This window comes from Etheostoma spectabile, chromosome 19 (assembly GCF_008692095.1).
Source record: "Etheostoma spectabile isolate EspeVRDwgs_2016 chromosome 19, UIUC_Espe_1.0, whole genome shotgun sequence".
NCBI lineage: Eukaryota > Metazoa > Chordata > Actinopteri > Perciformes > Percidae > Etheostoma > Etheostoma spectabile.
Genome location: NC_045751.1, coordinates 362501 through 386674, shown reverse-complemented (window position 1 = coordinate 386674; position 24174 = coordinate 362501). Strand labels below are relative to the sequence as shown.

The following is a 24174-nucleotide window of genomic DNA, read 5'->3' as shown; positions in this document are numbered from 1 at the left end:
GACCAAAGTGATCTGTGTGTTTTGTCATTGTGAACTGAGCAATCATCGCAGCACGTCCAGTCTGAAATACCGCAAGCAAACAGCTGATGCCAATTCTCCGCCCCTTTGTCAAAGTATTTTTTTCACCCTTTTACGGATGGACAGTGCTACCTTGTGTGAGAGATTATCCAAGTGAGAATGTTTCGTGTCAAACTTAACACTTCAGTAGCCTATAGGCCAATGTTGTTTTCAATTAATAAAAGAAATCGCACAAAGCCGATGCACTTTTCCATGTTGATAAGAGTATTAAAATGAGAAAAAATAATGAGACAAAAAGAAATCAAGGGACATTTAGAATAGATAAAAAGGTACGATTCATTGTGAGTTAACTGTGACATTAATGTGATTAATTACGATTAATTATTTTAATTGCTTGATGGCACAAAAAAAAAAAAAAGAATTCATGCTAACACACCGGTCTCCTCCAATGAGATGATCATGGTTCCTGGGCCAAACGAGTTCCAGGCCGTGCAGTTGTAGGTGGACAGGAAGTCCGACTCCATCACGTTGTTGATGGTGAGGGTAGAGAGGACCCCACCGCCCTCGGCTGACGGTTTGCTCTGCTCCACCGTGTACCTCTCCAGCAGCGTCCCCTTCTCCTTCTCCCACACGTTCTCCTTCCACGCCCACACCTGCAGCGCACACACACACACACACACACACACACACACACACATACACACACACAAACACACGTATGCACAAACACACACAGACACACACACATAAACACACGGATGCACAAATACACACAGACGTACATACACAGACACAGACACACACGCACGCACGCACACACACACACACACACACACACACACACACACACATACACACACAGACACATACACAAACACACACACACAAAGACACGCACACAAGCATACACAAACACACACACACACAGACATGCATGCACACACACGCACACACGCACACACACACACACATGCACACACACACACACACACACGCACGAGCGCACATACAAACACACACACACACACACAAACACACACACACACATACACACACACACAGACATGCATGCACACATAGGAGGCCATATTAGATGATATCACGATTAGTTAAGCACTATTTTGGAGACATTACTGCTTGGGTAAGTTGTGTGATAAAATTCTAATCATTCAGACAATTAATATTATTCTGCATTTAGAATATAAAAGATAATGCCTCCGGCCACTGCTATCGCCGGCAGGGGACCATAAAAACAAATCCCCCCAGGGGATTAATAAAGTGTCTTTTTTCTTCTTCTTCAAATAGAGCTATGTTAACACTTCTCTGTTGTACAACTATACAGTAAATTATTAGATTGAACACATACTGTATGAAGAAATGACTGAAATAAAAACATCAAGTACACACTCACATGTAAACACAAATTGTGCGTGTTGTGCTATAAAAAGTTTGCATGTTTCTGCAGACTGAAGTGTGTGGGGGGGGGGGGGACTGAGTTAGCGAGAATCTTGCATTCTCTGACTTTAAAGCCACTAAAAGCAGTTGTATTATTCAGCATTGAAGTACTGTACTGGGGAGAGTTAATTATGCATAAACCCACATGTTCGTATAATCTGCCCACTTATTCCAGAGAATGATAATCTCTTGGCTGTGGCGTTTACTGGGACAACTGTTCCTCTCCACTTCTTTATATTTTATAAATCTTTTTCTGTCCCAACGTCTGCCGCTTGCATTAGGAGCACGCACTGAGTCAGGATGGATCAGTCACACAGGCACTACTACTACTGCGTCTCTGTGATACATCTGAGTGGAGACAGCATCCGGGCTGATTTCTGACGCAGGAGCTAAAAGAGGACCGGCTTAGTGTTAGTGTTGGTTTGTTTACGTGATGGAATGGAGGGAAATTCTGAGAGTTTAAGGGTGAGTCACCACTCAAAAAGAAAAGGGGGACAGTGCCTAAGAGCATTTACCGTGTAAGAGTGGAGCCATTTGGGAAAAAGATGGTACAGTAACAGTAAAATACAAATCTCTGTCAGACTAAAAGGTACAACTTTGTGCTCTTTGCTTATCCTTGTTTGTCAGTTTTTGGTCTAAATAATTGATTCCCTGCCAAAATGTGGACAATTCTTATTGTGGCTTTGGTGACAGAAATGTTTCATAGCACTGGTTTATTTTCCACTTACAATCTTATCAGGAGGAGGTGTACTGGCTATGTAGCATTTCACCTCTCCTCTCTCCCCTTTCACTGCATACTGGACTGGATCGCTGGAGATGATGGGGGGACCTGGATTGGCCAAAAAACGAGAGGATGTGTGAGTGTATGTGAAGGAAATAAATAAAAATAAATGATACGTAAAATACGACAAGCTGCAAAAATCATATCCAAGCCTGGGGTATTTTGTTAGAACATTGTCCTTACCAAGCCTGTTCACGAGGAATTGTATTATTTTCAAAATAAATGGCCACCACTTTGGACATAACATTTCTGACAAGCTGACCTTTTAGAAAGTACATGCTTTTCATCTACGAGCAGTGACGCATTAAACTGTGTGGATGTTTTCTGACCGTTGACAGTGAGTGCGACCTCAGTCTCTCCTACTCCAATCCGTGGGACGATGGCTTTACATACATACTGTCCGGCATCCGCTTGGCTCACCGACTTCAGATACAGCTGGTTGCTGTTGCTTAGAACCTGTGGGGAAGGGGGGGGGGAGGACACACATATAAACAAGACAAATCTTCTAAACAATGGGGATAAACAAACTAAAAGCCCATATGTAAATAATTAGAAAAGAGGCTAATACTATTTAATGTCCATGTTGCATATCTGCACATTTGTTCTTTTTTGAGTATATGTATTTATGGTCTATATCCACGACGTCCGCTACCTTCCGCTTTCTTTGTGTTGCTTTTCTAACCCACGGTAGATTTCTGAGGACTATGGTTAACTGCTCCTCAGATCTCTGCAGGGTAAACCCAGACAGCTAGCTAGACTATCTGTCCAATCTGAGATTTATGTTCCACCAAAACAAGTTCCTTCCAGGCTATTTTGTAGAAGCACCGTGGCGGATCTGTCCGGTGTTTAGCGCCACCCAAGACGATTGTGATTGGTTTAAAGAAACCAGTGCATGCTTTTCTCTCATCACAAAATGCTGTGTGGACTAGCCAGACTCTCCTGTACAGGGCTATGGAAGAAGGTCTGGCAATGCAAGACTTGTGTGTTTATACTACTCAAGTTTAGTAGGACTCAAGAACGGTCTTGGTCTCAAGACCACTCTTGACGGTCTTGGTCTTGGCTCGGAATTACTAGGACTCAGGATTTTATTTTTAAGATTGGTCAGACCACAACTGCAATGATATCACTAAACTGCCTGTGCATTGTCTAATTTTATGTGTTAACATCATTACTAGGATTGGATGTAACACTTCCTGCTTCAAATGCAAGCAATAACTTGGCTACATTTTTATTTGAAATGTGTTATTGTTAACCCCCTCTCCCCGCCCCCCTTTACATGCATTCCCATGAAAGTGAATGCGGGAGACAAGAGAGGCTCTGGCTGTCTGGCACTGGTCTGGTGTTGGTCTTGACTTGGTCACGCCCTGCCTTGTCTTGGTCTTGACTTGGTCTCAAACCCTTTAAAGTCTTAGACTTGACTCGGTCTTGACACACTCTGGTCTTGGTGATGACTTTGTCTCGGTTTAGGTATTCTTGATTACAACACTGATTCTGACCCTAACTGGCTAACAATGCAAACTTGCACAGTCGTTTTTAATATATCACAAAGGTTTTGCAGTTGCCTAGCAACCACACCTGAAAATTAGCTGTGGGAAAATGATGGCTAAATATGTAACCACTTGGAGAGAGAGAGAGAGAGATACCTGAACAATACTGATTACATAGATGTAGGTGTAAGTCAGTCCATGGTTTGCTAAGGCAGACTTGTGATGAAGCAGCCTTCATTTACTGTGCTGAAACTGCCTTGTCTTTAGTCATCTCCAAAACCTTTTGAACTGCAGTGGTAGTTTAATGAGAGTCGGCGCAAACAGCCAGTGGCCAAAGCAACAAACATGAATGCTCAAATACACATATTAGCCATGTCTTTAGCTTCTGGCGGGTGTGCACAGTAATTGTTACCAAGAAAATTGTGATGGTTAAAGAAAATGTTTGACATTTTGGGAAATATTATTATTCCTTTTCTTGTTGAGAGTTAAATGATACCACTCTCATGTCTGTGCTGTAAATATGAAACCAGAGCCAGCAGACAATTAGCTTAGCTTTGCATAAAGACTGCAAACAGTAGGACACAGCTAGCTCCTTGATCTATCCAAGGGTAACAAAAGCCACCTGCAAGCAAAAGCTAATCAACGCATAAACAACTGTAAAACCACAAATTCATCAACAACAGTCAGCAGAGAAATAACTTGTTAATGTGAAGTTGCTGGAAAGCGGATTAAGTTACATGACTATATTACGGACATTTCATTTTTACAATGTAATCAGACTTTAAGAGATAAATGGAACATAAGATAAAAGGAGAAGTGAAATTGAGAGAAATGTCAGGGAAAAAAATAAGAAAACATCTACAGACCAGATATTGTTCCTGAATGACAGGCTGCTTTTGTAAACACGGGAGCAGAAAGTGCGAAGTGTAAAAATAGTGTAAATGCCAAAGCCGAGGATAGAGTGGGCTCCTAGCTTCTTACCATGTTTGAACCCTTTTTGAACCAGGTGAGTGTGAGCGGAGGGTTTCCGGCCCATTTGCAGTTGAGCGTGACATCAGAGTCGACATCTACAGTCTTTGGCTGCGGCTCAACCAACAGAATGGGACCGACTGGAGACACAGAAACAGAGAGAGATGTTCTTTGTTGTGCATGAGTAATAATGCGGCAGGACCAAAAGGGGGAGGAGGACAAAGACACACGTGTGTTTATCCCTCTGACTCCAGACTGTAGTGGGTGAACAAGGTGAGCTGGGTATTGTGTGACTCACAATGAACGTCTACCAGGATGCTGACATTGGTCTTTCCCACAGCGTTGAAAACCAGACAGGAGACAGGCTCGGTGAAGAAGGAGTGGTCGGCCTTGGTGGTGAACACACTCTCCCTGGCACCCTGCAGCACCACGCCCCCCTTAGCCCAACTAGGGATTCAAACGTTATACATACAGTGAAAATAACATACACACCCTGGAACAACATATGTGACATACATTATAGTTAAAGTTGGGCACCGAAAGCCAGTTCCAAATCAGAATTAATTCCAAAATGCCAAGAACCGCGAATCCGTCAATAAAAAATACATTAAAAAAAGAAATAATGTCGCTCGTGAAGCAACGTCTAGAGAAGGATCTGAATGAAATGTTGTTTTCAAGGCAACTGGCTGATTGTATACGGCCCTACGTATGTTCGACCCTGTGTCATTTTTAGGGGGTCAGAGTACAGTCAATAAAAGAATAAAAGACGATTGAGTCATATATTTGTTTAACAACAACAATCAAATAAGAGTGTATGAAATGTATTTACAGGTTCCATAAACTGTGTGAAGTGAATTGTGAATATTGATTGTGTAGAAGTTTTGAATATTAACTTTTTTCTCAAAGAATGGAAATCAAATAAGCGATAAGAATCAGAATCAGAATCGTTGAAATCAAAACAATGCCGAACCATAATTATAACATTGAATATTAAAATGTCTTCAAACCAACATAAAGAAACACAAAACACAGACATTTTAAACAAAAAAATCCTACGTAACCAAACAGAAATCCCACATTTCTGTCTTACAAGGCCTAGGGATAATGACAATGTGCTTGCATGTGGATGCAGACCTGTAGCCCATAATAGGAGGGTTGGCGTGAGCCTGGCAGGTGAAAGTGACCCTGTCCCCCTCCAGGACAGAGCGAGGCTCAATGGACAAGGTCACTGTCGGTGAATCTGGAAGAGAGCAAGAGAGAGAAAGAGAGACTCACATAACAATAGCCGTATTTACGTCTAATGTATGCTGCAATCTGAAGGACAGTTTGTTGCAAAATGGCTGCCATGCATTACTCAGTAATAAAGTTATAAAACATTCAACGGCTGGCAGATGTTTTATGTTTCAAAATATGATGCAAAGTTGCTGTTAATTAGTCTGAAATGTTAACAACTACTCATTTATGTAGTAATTATTGTAATTATATATTGTGATAAAAAATGGTAATGTAATATGTGTAATGTTTTTTTTTGTTGCAAATACCCACAAAACAATGATACATCTTCACTGTGTCTATATTATTGAATTGCTTACGGTGTACGTTGAGGGTGACGGTTGTGCTTTTGCCGGTGGGAACAGCCAGGTTGGTGGCTACACAGCTGTAGTTCCTCCCAGTGTCGGTGTCGACGGGCTGGATGGGCAGGTAGCTCCGTGTGGTCACCCTCTTCCTGTCTGCAAGCACCTCCTGATGAAGGAGGGCGGAGAGATATTGATGTAACATTTACACCAAAGATAAAACACTGTAACGGTAAATGTGACTTTGTGAATGGGTGTGGTGAATGTGGTATGTAAGCATTTTGGACGTACCGTGGTACTGGCAGCCCCCTCCACGGGCAGACCATCTTTAAGCCACTCGATCATAGAAGGCGGTTTAGCCCCTCGAGACACACAGCTCAGGTTGTAGGACTCCCCCGCATTCAGCAACACCTCCGGACCCCCATCGATCACCGGGTTGTCTGGGGGGACTGGAGCAGGAGAGGAGTGTTAGAAACACATAATGTAGAAGATGTGAGCACTGAGACACACGTGCACAAACGTACTGAGGACTGTGAGTTTGGCCCTCCTGGACCTCAGGGCAGCATCAGGGGCCTGGCACTCGTACAGGGAGTCATCAGACAGATCGGCTGACAGGATCTCCAGGTTGTACTGGCCCAACTCCTGCACACGCAGCACGCGGTATCTGGGCCAGGCTGACACACACACACACACACACACACACACACACACACACACACACACACACACACAGAGAGTTAGTTATAGCTTCACATTTCTTCACTGAAAAAAATCTTAAAATGCTAATCGCGATATTCGGCTTTTTCCTATTGCTTTTGTCTTCTTTTGTGCTAATGACAGCTGAAGGTGAATTCATATTTAAACTCTCAGATACTAACTGCTAATTTGTCACGTCTCAGGATCTCCACATACCCATGTGGTTTGTATAAGAGTTTGAAAAAAAGGAGACACCACGCAGCTTGCTGTTAAGAAAACATCGAGCCTGTGTCATAGATGAAGCCAAAATCTGACTTTTTGGTTAACAGACTAAATTACATCAGAGAGATGTATGGCCACATGATGTGTTAGATATACACAAACACAAATGCATGTCCAAACAAACACATTCACACAATGCACACACATTTAACCCAGCCTCTCCAATCCTCCCTTCCCCCATCCGCCACACAGCCCAGCTGTGTCACTGCTGTACATTCTCGCCATTAGGTGGCATCCATGCTCTCTCTCACCAGCAGGGGGAAAAGATGAATGCATTATGACAGCAACATTTTAGAGGACTCAAATCGACTCTTGTCCGTGGTGCAGAATTCATGTTTGCTGCCCAGACGTAGATTACACGTGAAATTCTCTATGTCGTTTCCATGTGCATCCTCCCGACTGAGCTCTGCTGCTTGCCTAACCTTTGGGCGTCCTTGTTTCTGCATGCATTTGCATGTGAAATGTTGAGAGTGTTAAAAGCGTATGAAAAGCCCAGAGAACGAGGGAGGGGGGGGGGGGGGGGGGGGGGGGGGGGGGGGGCAGAGGGACAGACCCTCACACACAAACACACGGGTGTTTGTGTGCATGAAGCGGCCAGTGTTCATTCAGGTTTTTATTTTTAAAAGCTTTGGCTTGAAGCACCGGACCATTACAGTAACAATATGTTTCAAAGAAAAGGAGGGAGGAAGGGAGAAAGGAAGGAGGGACAGGAAGAATGGACAGACGCAGAGTATGAGAGAAAGAAGGGACAGGAGGGTTGATAGGAAGAGGAGAGCATGAACCGACAGTATGTCAAGCAGATGAGGGTAAGGGGTGAGAAAGAGAGACAAGGTAGAGAAGTTAAATGAAGAATAGGAGAGAGGGCTCAGTAAAACATAGGCAGCTGAAAGAAGAACAAAAGGGACAGAAAGGAAGAAGGGAGCTGAGATGAGGCGTTCGCAGAGGAGAGGAGAGGAGAGGAGAGGTCCTTTATTGGACCATTTTCATATAAGAGTCAAAATCACAGAAAATCAACATACATAAAACAAGACAAAATCAAACTAAACAAAATTTGAAACCAAATACTATCAATATAAACTCTGTGCTGTTTCCAATCAAAACTGACCACCAACTCTCCATCCTCCCTCACAGAGCATAACACTCCCCTTACAGCTCACAAACAACTAAAAACCAACAACTGGTCCATGGGCACTGTCTCTACACTACCCGCTCCCAAAAGCAAGCAATAAAATGTGAGCGGAGAGGACAGGATGATTACAAAGGCCTGGGTAAAGGTAAAACAGATTTTTTTAATTCATAGCGTACAAAAGATGGGAAGATGGTAAGGGAGAGTACAATAATAAGAACTAAAAGGAAGGGAATAAATATACATATATATTTATTTAAAAACAGAATATTAAAGCACATAGTCTGGGGAAAAACAACAGCAACGTCGACAAAAAACAAGGCAACAGCATGTCAAAGATGATGCAGTCTCCCTCTGGACCAATCAGTTAAAAATGCCCACTTGTTTTGGCCAGTAATTGCACAGCCCCCTTCAGGCTAATCAGTGCAATTCTGAAAATGCTGCCACAGCGATGACATGCATCATTCCCCTCAAATTTTGTCAAAGTCGGACAAGCTTTGATCGTGGTTGTTGACACACAGACAACAAGAGACTTAATAAATCACACTTAAGGGACAAAAATGCAAAGACAAACCGGAGTGAACATAAGGGCGGCTGCATAACAGAATGAGGACTGCATATAGGTTGATGAATCGGCCTTTCAATATGTACTTTATATAGAGGGTTTTCACCGACGTCCCGTTCTGGCTAGTAACCCGGATGCGCGGCCTTATTGGAGTCACTCGGTGTAAACAACTGAACGGAGTACATTGGAGTATTGTGCACTTTGGATACTTTAAGTGAATGTAGCCATGTTTAAACAACAGAAAAGCATCCAAGATGCAAAGGCATGTAGGACAGGCATAGGGAAGGACTTGGACCACAAGAAAAGGCGCAATATTTTGAGAAAATATAGTTTATAGGCGGTGCAGATCCCTATGAGTTGGCTCCCACTTCTTGGACCCATGACGACCCGTTCCTGTATGACTCTTCCTTCAGTTGCATATCCCGATATAGTCAACTACTTGTTTTTCTCGCCAAGCCCATACACAGCAGCAGACCTAAATTTCTTCAAAGGTTTGGAGGCCTATACCCAGATGGTGTGTGGATGGGTGAGGGAGACGGTACCAAGTCATCAACGACTGTTGTGTTGTGATGGCCAAAGTAAGTAATGCAACAACGTCTTTAGTCAACCTAACCTTAACTGTATGACATCATTGCGATACTCAAGGTGTAGCCAAGTGACTCTCAATCATTTTTTAAAGAGCCCCAGTTTGCTATCTACACTACCTGAGTGAGTTTGAGCTTTGCCAACCACAAGTGCCTCCTTTCCTCTGATAACTTTTGGCATTCCTCTCCTTGGTTTTTAATAATTTTTGGAAGTCAATATTATTCCAAATGTTTTTTCTCGGTCTGACCTATTGGTTCAACCTAAAACCCGGCAATAATAACCATTTTCCTTGACAACGTTCTGGAGCTACTTCAGTGCCTGTGCTTTGTTGTGATGCGGAGTACCTCCATACGGAATACCTGCGTGAAAACCTTCTATAACAGATATTAGCCGGTCAGTGTCACCCACCGCTGACATGACAGCGGTGATGATGTGATGCTCCTCAACCAAGTGGAAGAGTGTCAGTCTGTAAAATGGGCCCGAGGGAGCTTCGCAGTTTCCCATCAAGCATTGGGTGATATGTGTAGAAAAGGTGGCCAAAGTTAACATCAACCTAAATAAGTGCACAGTTTGTCACAACATGGTTTGATGGGGCAGCCGCTCTCTTGGCCAAAACTGCTTTGCTGGCTCAATCTAGCTGTAACTACAAAAATATGTTGTCAGCATACATGAGACATGGCAGTTACATACACGCAATGTCGTACTGGGCGAGTGTGTCACTGTCATTAAAAATGCTGTGAGACAGCTGTGCATACAGGAAAACCAAATTCCACATCTGTAACACATGAAAGATCACAGATGACTTGAGAAGAAAATGATTTGCTTGTAAAAAAAAGACATTTTTTATCATAGGGCAACACTTAGCCCAGGGCTAGGAAATGAAAGCATGTCCTGTGCAGTCCGTAGCTGGTAGTTTAGTGGTTAATGCTCAAAGCACCACTGTGCAGCCTCGCAAAGCTGCAAGCATGGCTGTGGACTCTTAGTCTGGTTTTATATTAGCTGAGTTACTCCATAGTCTATCCACATACCCCCTGGTAACTGCAGAAGTATGCCATGGGATACAAGATACAAGAGTTGTAATGTGGTTGCCTTTTCTACTCTGTCATCATGACGTCTCCCCCTTCTCTATTGAGATCGATAGCACCATCTCATCCAAGATGGCTTAGAGGGATTATTTTTAAATTGAAGATTGAAAAAATCTAATTTACATTAAAGGGGAATACAAATACATGTAATTATAATTATTATGTACAACCTAACCCAAATAACAGACTAGGAGGAGTAACAACTGTATCAGTCCAAGTAAGAGTTATTTTGATGATGAGTAAAAACTTTTAAATTTAAAATGTTTTATTTATTTACTTCTTTTCTTCTCTTTTTATGTCCATTTAAATGAGGTTGTTGTATGTCTGTTGTGCATTTATTTGTGCTTGATGTCACGCTTTTTTTGGTCATCTTGGGAGGAATCTTGAGGCAGCAATCAGGGGTGGGATGGGGATTGTACTAAAATGATTTCATGTTGATTTTGTGATTTAAACTGCAAAATTTCCAAAAAACATAAGTTCAAAACATTTTTTTTTTAAATGTCTTCCCTCTGCACTCTAAAATGTGTCATAAGAAGTTAAACATGTAAATGGTGAGCTGTCTTAAAGAGTACCAGAAAGAACTTAAGGCCTTTACAACATTTCCACAGCTTTAAACATGCAGCAAGAAATGTTGCCTATCAGCAACTCCAATCCAAAAGTATCAGCATCAGCTTTGAAAAAGCCATCTTAGTCACATACTGAACAGAGTGAAGGAAGCCTGAGAGAGGCTGTATGATGTCTCACCCTGGAGGTCCTCGCCGATGCCCAGAGCCAAGCCGTCTTTGGTCCACTGAACAATGCCTGAGTAGTTGAAGACAACACAGGACAGGATCACCCTCTGGCCCCGCACCACCGACTGGTCTGCCGGCTCCTGAGAGAACCTTGCTGTCCACACTGGAGAGAAAGATAGAGAATTGGGAGAAACGGAGGGTTAAGTTAGAGACTTTCTCATTATTTTTTTTAACTGTGTACACTCTGCCAGCATGCTACTGTAAAATCATCCCAACCACGCAGCATATTACTGCATCTGTGGTGTTATGGTTAATTGATTGAAAACTGCATTCCCCAAGCAGAAACGGAATGCCATCTTTGATCCCACGTTGGCTTGCGGCCGTTAAAATAATGGCATGGAAAGACGGAGGTGTCAAAGAAGAGGGAATCAGAACAGAGTAAGAGAAGAAGAAGAAGCAGAAGAAGAAGAAGAAGAAGAAGAAAGAGAATGAAAGAAGACGAGGAGGTGGTTTAAAGCTGACTCAGTAGAGAAGAGCTGGGAGATCAAACAGGCAACTTCAGCCATAGGGTTTCTCACACCCCTTTTCTTCTTCTAGTTCCAGACCTTTATTTCTTCAAAACTCTCTGGCCCTCCCTCTGTTTCTCCCTTCTTCATTCCTCCCTATGAGTCATCTCCCAGGCTTCCACTCCACAACTAAAACTACAGTGGTTGTCATTGTCTACTACACTCTCTCCCTTTAGTCTGCAGTCCACTCTTACAGCAGACAGACCAGCGGCATGCTTGCCCACCGACCGGCTGTCTAATATGTGGGGAATAACCAGAAAAAAAAACCTCTGCTATTGTTTCACGCTGTATGATGACAAGTTGTAATTAGCTGTCCCTTGAAGACATGACACCCGTACAATAGAGGAGAGGCGATCACTGTGGAGGATTTGCATCTCGCTTTAAATTTCCATTCTTTCCATTCTGTCTCTTGCTTCCATTTTTCTCCCCTCTCCCACTTGTTATTTCAAGGAATCTTGTACTGTGGATCATTAACCCAATGCTGCGTAGTACACCCTCCTCATCCTCCAGCCATTACCTCTCTCCTTCCATTCTCTCTCTATAATGTTGTATGTCCTTTATCCAAATTGCTTTGCTTCACTCTGTGCTTTTCCCCAAATATGTATGCATCCCTACTCGCCTCCTTCACTTTGTACATCTATAATGCTGTCTATGAATGTCCTTTTGCCTGCACTGATTTTCCTCTACCTCTCCTCCACTGTATGGGCCTCATTCTTTCTATATACATATATAATGCTGTATATGTCCTTTTACCCATAATGCTTTCTATTTCTGTGTTCCTCCTCCTCGCTGGTTGGAAGGGGGTTAGAGGCGGACTGTCACAACTCATTTATCACATTAAATATCAGCCCTCCAGCACTTTCTTTCTCCCTCTCTTTCTCATTCCCCCATCTCTCTCTTCTCTCACTTTTTCCCTCACTTCCTTTTTTTCACCTCCTACCATTTACATCTCTCCTTCTCACTTGTGTCTCCACTTTTTTTTATCTCACCCCCCCTTTTCCCGTACACTCCCTCTCTCATTCCCTCACACATTCTCCCTCTGAGCCCTCCAGCTCTTTTCTAAAGGTTCCCATCTCTCACTATTTTTTAACAACTGCCATATGCCTCTGCACCCCACCTACTGCCTCGCACAATGACCCTCGGTCCCTATCCCTCACATTTCCCCCTCTCTTTCATATACACAGACATGCACTTTCCCCTTATCATGTCAGATTTGATGTGATTTGCAGTGGTACAATATGCCTGATAATACAAAAGAACCCAGTCATGCAAAAAGATTTCCTTACCAATCATAACAATGGCTTCTGACAGTGCAGCACATTAATATTCTGAAGATAAAGGAGATGTGCGAGGATACACAGTGAAAAGGGAATCAGATGCACATGGAGATCTGAGACACGCATACCTAGAATTATTTAGTACTGAACCAAAAATAATAATAGCGGACCGTAATTTGCTCCCTGAGGAACACCCAAATGAACTGGAATAAACAAAGACAAACAACAACAGAGCAACAATGATTGGCTATGAAAAGTTAGGAAGTAAAAGTCATGTCATATAAGTCAAAAAGCCTTCAACTGTAAACATTGACAAAAAGCACCACAAGAATGCATGTTTTCACCAGCCAGCAACCACCATAGCTCAACAAAATGTCTTAATTACGGTAAAAGATTTTTCAAAGAAAGAAGAAAACTATGACTGTATAGAGGTAAATAAGAAACAACTATCCATTTACTTGCACTACAAAGTCAGTATATTTATTACATAAGAAATTAGATATGGGTTAGTTCATTTCACTTCTTTAATATTTCTCAATCATCCTCTTACTATGAGGGATGGGGTCCAACGTGAATATATAATTTTCTATCAAAGTTGGAATACGTTTTGGTCTTTTAGAATGTAGAAATTCACCGGTTTGAAGTGGGCGGGGCTCAGTTGGAAATAAGTTAAAAATAATATTTATTTTTCAAAATTTTTATTGTTGCTCGTTTTTGTGATTTTGTCTGAACTTTTTCACAAGTCGTGTTTCATTGTTAAGCACATTTCAAGCAAAACTGTGGCAAAAAATAGAAATACCAAATATTTCTCCCGTTTCAGGGTTTCGCTGCTGTCGGCGTTCGGGCCTTAATTAGGCCATCAAATGGTTCAAATTCCATCAAATGGTTTGGCGCAAAACCACCTCCAGCAAGCGTAAAAACAAAATTCATGAAGTTTTATAGAAATTGTCAATTCCATCCAGCCTTTCTAATGTGATACTTCGAAATGTGCATAAAGATACGTTAATGGAAACACAGCTACTGAAAACCGCTGTCTGCTACTGTTGAAAACATGTTTTACAGCTGTGAAAACCAACATGGTTAACTGAAAGGTGCTAAAAAGCTTCATGTACCTGAGAGTGACCACATAGTCTGCAGATTAAATGTTACATATGCACTGAGCCTATTATAGCAAACACATGTGGCAGTGATGTAGTAGTAATTGAGGATGATCATTTATAATCACCTAGATATTTCAGAAAAACTAACCTTATAAACAAAAGGTTATTATTGAGAGTATAGATTTGTGCTTTCATTTCTTGTAAGCACCCTAATTTGATACAACTCGCATTCATCTAATCGCAATTACTGGAATGTACAGTGTGGGTTCATACTATCTTAAAAAGCATAACAAGCCTTTTCCCAGATATACATGGGTGTAAAGAGAATTTAGCTGGGTTTAAACTAACACACAACCTTGACAGTAGCCCGGGGGCAAGCAAATCCTTTCCTCCACCACCTCAGATATGTTAGCTGGAGGTATTCCCTCAACTGCCTCAGTAAACCACAAACATAATCCAAACTGAATACTTCTGAGTATTTAGTACTCTACACAATCTGCAGCGAAAGCACCCATGCAAAAAGGCTGAGGTCTGAAAACACTGACTCATTTCAACATGTGCTCATCGCCTTCTGATTTCCATATTACCCAGTTAACACTTGTCAACATGACGAGTATGTGCTTGTGTGCGCGTGTGTCTGTGTGTTTAACGAAGGAAATCTACACGCAGCGAGCAGTTAGAGCAAAGGCAGGACAAGAAAGCTTATGCGAGGGAGCTTGTGTTCTTTCATTATGTGGGTTATGCTGCAGTGACAAATTTAGAGTGTGTCCTGATTTCCTTGAGTCACTGATCCCCAAGATACCACCGGGAGACTCCGAGCACTCTGTCCACACAAACGCCACGATCACAAAGAGCTGCGACCATGGCCACATGCACTGGGACGCGCACACACAAACAAAAACAGGCGCTACAGATGACCTAACCTTCACCACATGGGCTAACAATTTCCTGTCAACACAAACAAAACCACAGCCCCAAACATATAATCCACACGTACAAGGCGGTTTCCAGAACATGGATTAAACCACAACTCTGGCCTAAACCGTCAAGTCAGCGGAGCATCTCCATCTCCATTGGGAAATGGTCTCAGTTTAGTCTAGGATTAAGTACAGCCCTAGTCAAAGTTTGTGAAGGGATTAGGGTTAAACTGGAGCCTAGGACAACAGCCCTGCAGACACTGTGACACCAGCCTCGGCTTGTCAAAGCAGACACAAAGCCAAAGGCGAGCACGCACAGCTTGGCCGGGTGACTCACCAAAAGCATGGCCACACGCCGCCATAGTGTGAACCACCACAGCAATTTAGCCCAAGAGCACATCTCGCACCATGCAATGGGGTTTTAATAGCAAGGTAATGAACCGTCAATTTGTTGCTGAAAAGTACTGAAAGGGTATATGCATGGAAAGATGTGTGGAGCTATTTTAAGTATGGGTGCTGCTCATATGCCCTGCATTTCTTAATTTGCCACACACCCTGCTGTTAGGTGGTGAATGTCAAATCTTGCTTCACAGCATTTAGATGCAGGCTTGCCTCGCCTCTGTCTGTCTATGGGACAGGAGACGAGTGATGCCATGCCGTAGAGGGTTCTGGGAAAGGTTCACTGATGGTATTCAGTCTCATTAAATCAGATGCTATTAAGTAAAAAGGCATTTGTATGGATTGTTATGCTTCGATCTAATTATCTTTGTGTCTGGCCCTCCCTGTACCCCTCTGCACCCCTCTAACAAAGTCCCCCTGCCTTCCTTTCCCTCGCTCCTCTCCAGCCAATCCCACGCTTCGGCTGGATCACAGACTTGCATCACCATAGCAACAGCTGACGTGTAAAGTAACTGCCCAAAAAAAAAAGTTTTCTGTACGAGCGTGTCTGCGAGCGTACAGGCGTATGTGCATCTGTGTGTATGATGAAATCCTCCCCAGTGTTTGGTACACCCATTTTTTGAAAAAAAAGGAAAACATTTTTCAATGACCTCATCCTCCCTCCACCTATCCAATTTATAGTCAGGCGGCCGCACTGGCCTCTCATTATTTCATCTCTTTAACCCCCCCCTTCACTGTTAGTCAATCCGTCCTAAATTGATTTTGTTATCTGTCTAATTCCATATCGCCGCTGCGGGTGGCCGATGTGTTAGTTTTATGGAGGGGCTGCCTGACAATGAGATGCAGGAATAGGGGAACAAAGAGACGGCGAGGTCCACAGACACAGAGCTGTGAAGTGTAACGGAGGAGGATGACATCATTGTTTCAGGACAAAGTTGCAGCCATAGGAGTCATGCAGTCCTTGCTGTTCTCTGAATATTACTGTACATACATCTGGGTTTCAGTCCGTCAGTCAGTCTGTGCACTGACGGATGTGTGCTTCCATTAGTGTTCAGTGTTTTTTTTTTTTTCGGATTTAGTTCAGAAAGCTAGATTTTGTTGTCAATGAATGTTTTGTCAGCCAACTAATCAATAAATCAACCAATCATTTCAACTCTAAAATCTATACATGTACGAGTGTATGCAGTTCCTGCCTGTGTTTATGTGGCTGTGGGACTTCTACCACCTGTGCGTGCCTTTTCTCAACAACATGGCCGCCATGGCAGGACAGCCAAAATAACCCATAACCATGGTGAAGGCGCTATAGGAAGTAACCAGAGACATACTGTAGATGGATTGGAGCGGGGGGTGAAAGGAGGCGACCCACTGAGCCCACTGACACCGTGTCACTCAAACACAAAGGTGACTCCTGGAGGTGGGGACGGAGCAGAGGGAAGATCAGGGCCGAGGGGAGGAAGATCCAGAAAGAGAAAGACATCGACTCGTTCCTTTGTTTGCCGCATTGTCTGCCTGCTCGCTCCCTTCCTCTGTCACCTTACCTTGCCGTCCTCCCCCTTACTAGCAGTCAGCAACCTCTCTCTTTATTCATCTCTTTTGTGGCCTTGCCCCCTTCTCATTACCTATTCACTTCCTTTTGTCTGCCAGGCATCTACTCAGAAACCCCCTTTGTCCCTCCGCCGACCACCTTATTCCCTTCTTGGGCTACCTTTCCACCTTTAAGCATATCTGCTTCTCTTTCCCTCCATCACTCCTCCCTCTCATTCCTTCTCTCCATTACTACCAAAATGGTTGCTGTGGAAACATGTTTATTTGAAAATGGCGGGAGGAAAATTGTGTCTGCGCTTTGTCTGTCCATTTTGATACTAACGTGAGCGCATGTCCTGTCAAGGTGTGCACAACACTCATTTTCTATAAATGTTTGTGCGTGTGTGTGTGTGTGTGTGTGTGTGTGTGTGTGTGTGTGTGTGTGTGTGTCTGTGTGCGCGTGTGTGCCACCCTTCCATTCTCTGAGGCTCCCCTCAAACACGCATTTCACATCTCAAGAGCTTTATTTGTACCAAACTTCTGTTACAGACATTGTTACCATAGCTACAGCCAGTGAGGACCACTGACACAATGACAGACACAGTGGCCATGGCAACCCCAGGATCAGTAGTGGTGGGTAATATGATAATTCACGGACGAGGCATCTGACACATTACGGGCAACATGAATATGCTCAAGCGCTGGGAAGCCGGCCCGTCGCTGGTAATCCACGAGCCTTTGTGCGGCCAACACGCTGCGCAGCTGACAAAGAATACTCCGCTGTAACCAAGGGTGACCAGAACTAACAATAGCCGTCCTCTGGATAAGCTGGACAAGGGGATACATACATTTCAAGCTGCTTCTCTCTGCAGTAGTGTGCTGGGTAGCTTGTAGCGCAGGGGTCGCCACAGAATTCAACTGGCACAATCAATATCATAATAAATCAATAGTGGCAAAAGGCAGTAGTTCCCTATTGATTTGTGGCAGCGACCCATTCCTAAATCCACTCTGTCTCTAAATGCCACGTGATCCAGCACGTTAACATCTGCACCATCAGCTGTGACAGCTTTCAGATGGTGCGCCGATCCACTTTCCCGTTACAGTACGGCATGGTAATGGAATCCAGCAGGACTATTTTACAAGCAGCGTCCCATCGATAAATCACCTCCTCCAAGGTCTGCTTTAATTCAATCCAGCGTAATCTCATTTTATTGGTATGTACTGTAGCTTCGTGCAATGTCATCTGTCGCAAACCATCCAATAAAAGCCCGGGGCCTTGACCTCCTAGAGCAAAGTAATATTCATACGGAGCCCCTCGCCAATACTCTCATCAGTTCATACTGTCACTTTGAAGAGGAGACTTCTTTGTTGATAGCACACACACTTAAAGACTAGACAACAAAGTGAGCGGGGGTGTTAATAAATCTTGGTTGAGTATTGTGGACTATTAAATTTTAAAGCCTTTGGATTCAACAAATACAGCTTGTAGCGTGGACTTGGTCTGGTGCTTTTGTTCACAGTTTGGGCTAGGACATTTTCAATTCTATTTATATAGCGCCAAATCACAACAACAGTTATCTCATTGCGCTTTTCATAAAAAGAGCAGGTCTAGATCGTACTCTGTGATGTTATTTACAGAAACCCAACAATTACAAAATGAAATTGAGTGGCCTGCACCCCATTATACAGCTAAGGAAGGAACTAAAACACTAACTAACTGCATAGGGCCGGGTATCAGACACTTTTAAGGAATTGACTGAAATAACCCAGTACAAGTAGTAAGTAGTATTGAAATTTTCCAACCATACCTGCATTCGATCCTTTGTGTACCCAGATCTAGAAAGAAAATGACTATTTGTATGGCTTTTATTGCAGCCAATCACTGCAAGCGTTAAATTTAATGTGGTGTGTTGGCAGTTCAGTGTGCCAAGATGCTGCCATTAACACAATGGATATCGAATGAAGCAAATAAAAAAAGGTATCAAATGAAGTATTGGTATCCGTATCACTTTAAGGGTACTGGCATTGGTAATTGTATTGTAATTTTTTTGAACGATACCTGCCATACAACTGTGAGCCATCCTATCACCCAACATCAATGTTGGACCTCACTAACACTCTGATTGTTGAGTGTGTGCAAATACCTGCAGCTAGGTTCCAAAATATTGCGGAGAGCCTGAAACCTGAAAGCCTGTTACAGCAGAATATTAATGTCTATGGTCTACATATTTTCGGCCATGTAGAAGTATCTTTCATCAACTACACATGACAAGATGTAAACTAGGTGAAGCCTAATCTGGAACTAAAAGCATGGGCATACTGAGTTAAGACAAGCCCTGAGGGTATATTAGGTTGACAGTGGCAGTCTTGGACAAAATAATGCATCTGCACAAAATGGTTTTAATGGCCGGCCTTAAAAGCCATTAATGATTACTACTACTAAGAGATGGCTCACTCATTACTCATAGTCGGCAAACATTTAGCCTGCAGGCCGTTATATTACATGACGACGAGGGGACGGCGAGCGTTGCCGTACTGTGGTAACCGATTTAGTTGGACGGCTGACCCTAATGTTGTTATTGTAAGGGGAAGATGGATGGAGCGAGTCAAATCTCTCTGTCTATTGGCCCTGTCCCTGTAGAGGAGCACAAACTGGGAGAGCGGAGAAATGAAGTGACATCATCAGCGTCAGCCACATTCCTGCGGAGGGAGGGGGCGAGGGGAGAGGGGGGGGGAGACGAAGGAGGAGGAGGAGAATGTCCCAAAACTTTTGAGGTTACAGGACCGACCTCCCCCCTCCCCCATCCCCTTAGACACACACTCGCACACAAATGCATCTATTCTCCCTCCCTCTACTTGTGTGTGCACATGTTTTCCAGTGCACGTTTGTGTGTTTGTGTGCTTGTATATGTGTGTGTGTGTGTGTGTGTTACAGTACATGTGCTCCTCTTCCTCATCATGCGCTCCCTGTTTTAATTAATGTGCTTCTCCTCCTGTCCCCTCCCCCCCACTCATACCACCCCCTCCCCTCTTCTCTTTCTCTCTCCACCGACCAGAGGAATGCAAGAACCACATCTGGAACTTATTAGAGAGCAAGAGAGAGAAAGGGGTAGATGGAAAGAGAAGGAGAAGTAATGGAGGGGGGGGGGGAGAGAGAGAGAAAAAAGAGATTGGAGGGAAAAAAAGAAGTCCAGGAGGGGACAGAAAGAGAGAAAAGAATGAACTTTGGTAAGCAAGAAAGAGAATCATGTTGGGAAAGAAAGTGAAGAAGAAAGTTAACAGCAACACCGATTAATGCCAATTAACCTGGGAGGGGACGGGGGCAGGGGAAGGGCTCAGCTGGCACCTCACATGTGGCTTCAACCACTCCAAATTCCAGCGCAAATGTAGCCTTTGAACCGACCTGGACCATATTCTGTCTGAATGAGCAGCTTCACTGTCCCCACTGAAGAGGCAGTCAGGCCTGAGTAATAGTCCCTTTCTCTCTGCCGCTGGCCTCCCGACCACTCCTCCTCCTCCTCCTCGGTCCTCGTCCCTCTCAGCTCTCTCCTGGCTTGCTTTTCTTTTTATCCAGCAGACCCTCCTCCCACACTACAATACTATGATCCCCCCCTCCCCACCACCTTTAAAACAAACCAAAAGAAGTCTAATCACTCTATCAGGCTTCACCCACCTGCCCGCAAGACTCCCCCTCTTTGTCCCCCTACTTCTTGCCCAAAACAACTTTTTCTGCAACCCGCCCCACCCCCTCCCTATCACCCCAAATTGGTGCTCGCTGCAGAATGTGGCCGTGCAGTTACAGGAAAAACAAGTCCAATAGATTCAGTCAGATGTGATAAAGTGTTCCTCTCTTGCTCGGGGGACTCTGCATAAAGAAACATTTTTAAGGGGATGTGTGTGTGTTTTTCCCCTCCGTCATTTTATAACTTGGATGCCCCAGGCTTGTCAAACACAATCAGATTACGGGGCCTTTAAATCCTGGGGCTTCACTGTAGAGGAACGTGTAGCCGTTGAGGGTGCTCAAAGGAAATGTGTACACTTCGTTTTTTTACCGGATGTATGCCTGACCTTCAGATTGATACTGAATTATCTGACTAAATTCTTCAGTACCTCATCAGGTTTTTTACTCAGTCGTCTGAATGCTGGCACGTAAGCTGCTTCTTTTGTTTCCCAGGCGCCGCTTCAAAAAGCATTACAGGGCACTCGTGTCCAGTGGAATGATCTTAAACAAACTTATCAACTGAGAAAGGCCATCAACATGTCACTTATTGACAAAATCCCGCCGCAACAGAAATGCCAAGAATTTGTTGATTGAATGGAACCCAATGGAGAACAACAGGCGTGGACGTGCTCCATTCTCCGATTGAACTTTACAACTGGTTCAGTGATTGCTTTCAGTGGCTGATGTCGATTAGAGATGCTTTTCGGTAAACAGACTTCATTCAGATTCAATTAAAAAAAAAAAAAAAACATGACCCAAAATTGCACATTAAGGGTAGGATGCTCTCTCCAGAGCCATACCTCGCTCGCTGGGATCAAAATTAAAAACAGACTTCTGTGTCACTCCAGATCTACACCCGGGAGCATAGCACCACGTAATGGTACGATAGCCTTGAAACCATGGCAGAACACTTTCAGGTTCACAGAGATATGAATAGTTCTATAAATAATAATCCACAAGGTCATCTCATTGGAGGATGTTGACAAGTTTGAGTTGCTCAATGGGGTTATAACCCCCCAGCATCAACTTCCAGAAGGCGACATTGGGGACTTAAAACACCAAACACCGTATGAGTTCCTTTAGGTGGCCCTTTTTTCTTCATCAGCCACAGTAGCTACCACTGTGCATGTTAAATGTATCATAGAGATTATCTGAGCACAAACTAGTGCTCCCGAGTGCCGTTTTAGTGGACATTACATCCCACTATGTCCCCATTTTTTTGTAACCAATATTAAGTGCTTCAATTTCTCCAGGTCTGCATGAGCTTAATGAAACGGAGGTCTTGGTTCGTTGGATTAGCTCAAGATTTTTTGATGTTGTTGTGAAAACATAAAAGCCATCACTTGCTGTGTTAAGGAATATTTGTTTACCCAGCAGTATCGCATAGAGAGTGGAAAAATGTCTTTCGATGAAAATGTCTCTGAGAATTCCTGGCAAGAATGCATCAAATGTTGTTAATCAGCGGCTTTAACAGAGTGTTTTAGTATCGCAATGGATTCTTTATGAGGCTTTCCCAATTCTTCATTGTTATTTGAACTATTACAGCCCACTTTGAGTCATTAACATCACATGAGAGGTAGTAGAAACACAACTTTGCTGATCAAAAAACCCTTGAGCAACCCTTCTTTTTTCTGGGTGTAAAAAGCCCCCTGAATGTGTCTGACTCTTCCATTATCTGATTATTTTGACGTAGAATCTGTCTGAGGTCTATGCTTCCCAGCTCGGCTGTGTGATTCAGGGCCTGAGCGTACAGTACAGGCAGCAGCTCGTGGCCTCTGTCCGCACAAAAAGACAGAGGCTGACAAATGGCACACCTGCACTGGAGCCTTTGTCCGAGTCAGCACTTGAGCCGAGCGTCTGGGCTATAGGTGCAGTGCTGCAAGTCCAGCCTCAAGGCTCTCCTGCTCATTAGGAAGTTAAAGGCGTGTGTCTGCAATGATTGATTATGCAGTAACATTTAACAGCTGCATTAATGGTGGCGCTTGCTTGGGACTTATGACCAAGTTGGTGTGTAGGTATACAAAGCTGGGATGCTAAATCAATCACTCCAGTGGTGTTGCTAGTAGAGATACAGTCAATCGAAATCACTTAAGAAACATTCGGATTCACAAAAGCTTTAATTAGCTGCTCGACTAATAATAACCCTGCAGTCATTAGCACTACTAGGCAATTACATGTGTGCAAATTGCAGGCCATGAAATTCTGTTTTACTTGTCTAATGAAGAGATAAGAGTCTGGGTGCTCTTAAGAAAAAAGCGCCCGACCTAACGCAAGCATGATCTCTTTTGAGGAGCTAATCGTCTCATCTCTCTCTGGGTTAGGTTTACTCATCGCACCCAAATGCAAAAAAACCACAGTGTAACATTTGAGACTGTGCTTTTATTACACCGTTTTAAATCTTACGAAACAAAATGCAGCCTGCTAATCTTGTCTTCGGGAAACCCTTTGAGAGCAAATGTCTTTTTGTTTGAGAGCCCAACATGGAGTTATAACGGATTACACAGTTGTAACAGTGGAACAACAGACAATAGGACGCATGGCTTCACACATGTAAATAGGCTGTGTGTTTGTGTGTGTTTGTGTGTGTGTTTGTGTGTGTTTGTGTTTCCTGCTTATGCACATCTGCAAGTGTTACTGAGATCGTCATGTGGACTGAACGGTTTATGAGTGGACAGACAGGGCAACAGCATGTGACAAAGTGTCTCGATGGAGAGAGAAGGGGGGTGTCTGTGTGACGACTGCCACATTGTGTCATATGTGGATTCACAAATTTCCCTGATCTGTCGATGAAAAGGAGCCTACTGTGTATAGGTCGTAGTGTGCTTGCATGAGACCCCAACAACACACTATGGGTGGATGCTGAGCACGGCAAGGCTGGCTGAGCGATACAAAGCCTGGCAGACACGGTGACATCATCCCTTTCCATACCTTCCCTTCCCCGAACACGCCCCCTACCTATGATGAAGTGATGGACTGGCCGGCCAGCCGCCAGCAATGCACGCTCCCGGTCAGCCAAGGTAGACAATAGAGAGAGAAAAAGGGTGGTTTGCTGTGGCTGTGTGGCCACGACGACACACATACTGTATACATCTCGATCAAACAGGTAGCTTATAAAAAGATTACAACCATCCTCCTACTTCAGCCTCCCGTCTCCCAGCAACTCGGCTACAGCTGTGATTATCATAAGCCAATAACCTACCTGGCACCCCACAGGTACAGAGGGGGAGCAGATGCATGGGCGCCGCTGCAGCTGCTACTGCACACGCCTCATTGTGCTGTTAAAATGCACAGAGAGGGTGAAAATGGGCTTTGTGTC

At 43.7% G+C, this 24174-nt stretch overlaps 1 protein-coding gene across 4 annotated transcripts in view; it reads right to left on the bottom strand.

The window, feature by feature from the left end:
• LOC116707056 (kin of IRRE-like protein 1) overlaps positions 1–24174 on the bottom strand; it is a 34602-nt gene that overhangs the window by 9397 nt on the left and 1031 nt on the right. For all 4 annotated transcript variants that reach the window (XM_032544198.1, XM_032544200.1, XM_032544199.1 and 1 more), the window contains exons 2-11: positions 11368–11517; positions 6809–6958; positions 6576–6733; positions 6303–6453; positions 5845–5950; positions 5009–5157; positions 4723–4850; positions 2584–2710; positions 2202–2302; positions 455–671 (exon numbers count right to left, since the gene is read on the bottom strand). In XM_032544198.1, the coding sequence (XP_032400089.1) occupies positions 455–671; positions 2202–2302; positions 2584–2710; positions 4723–4850; positions 5009–5157; positions 5845–5950; positions 6303–6453; positions 6576–6733; positions 6809–6958; positions 11368–11517 (1437 nt within the window). The remainder of the gene's footprint in view (positions 1–454; positions 672–2201; positions 2303–2583; positions 2711–4722; positions 4851–5008; positions 5158–5844; positions 5951–6302; positions 6454–6575; positions 6734–6808; positions 6959–11367; positions 11518–24174) is intronic.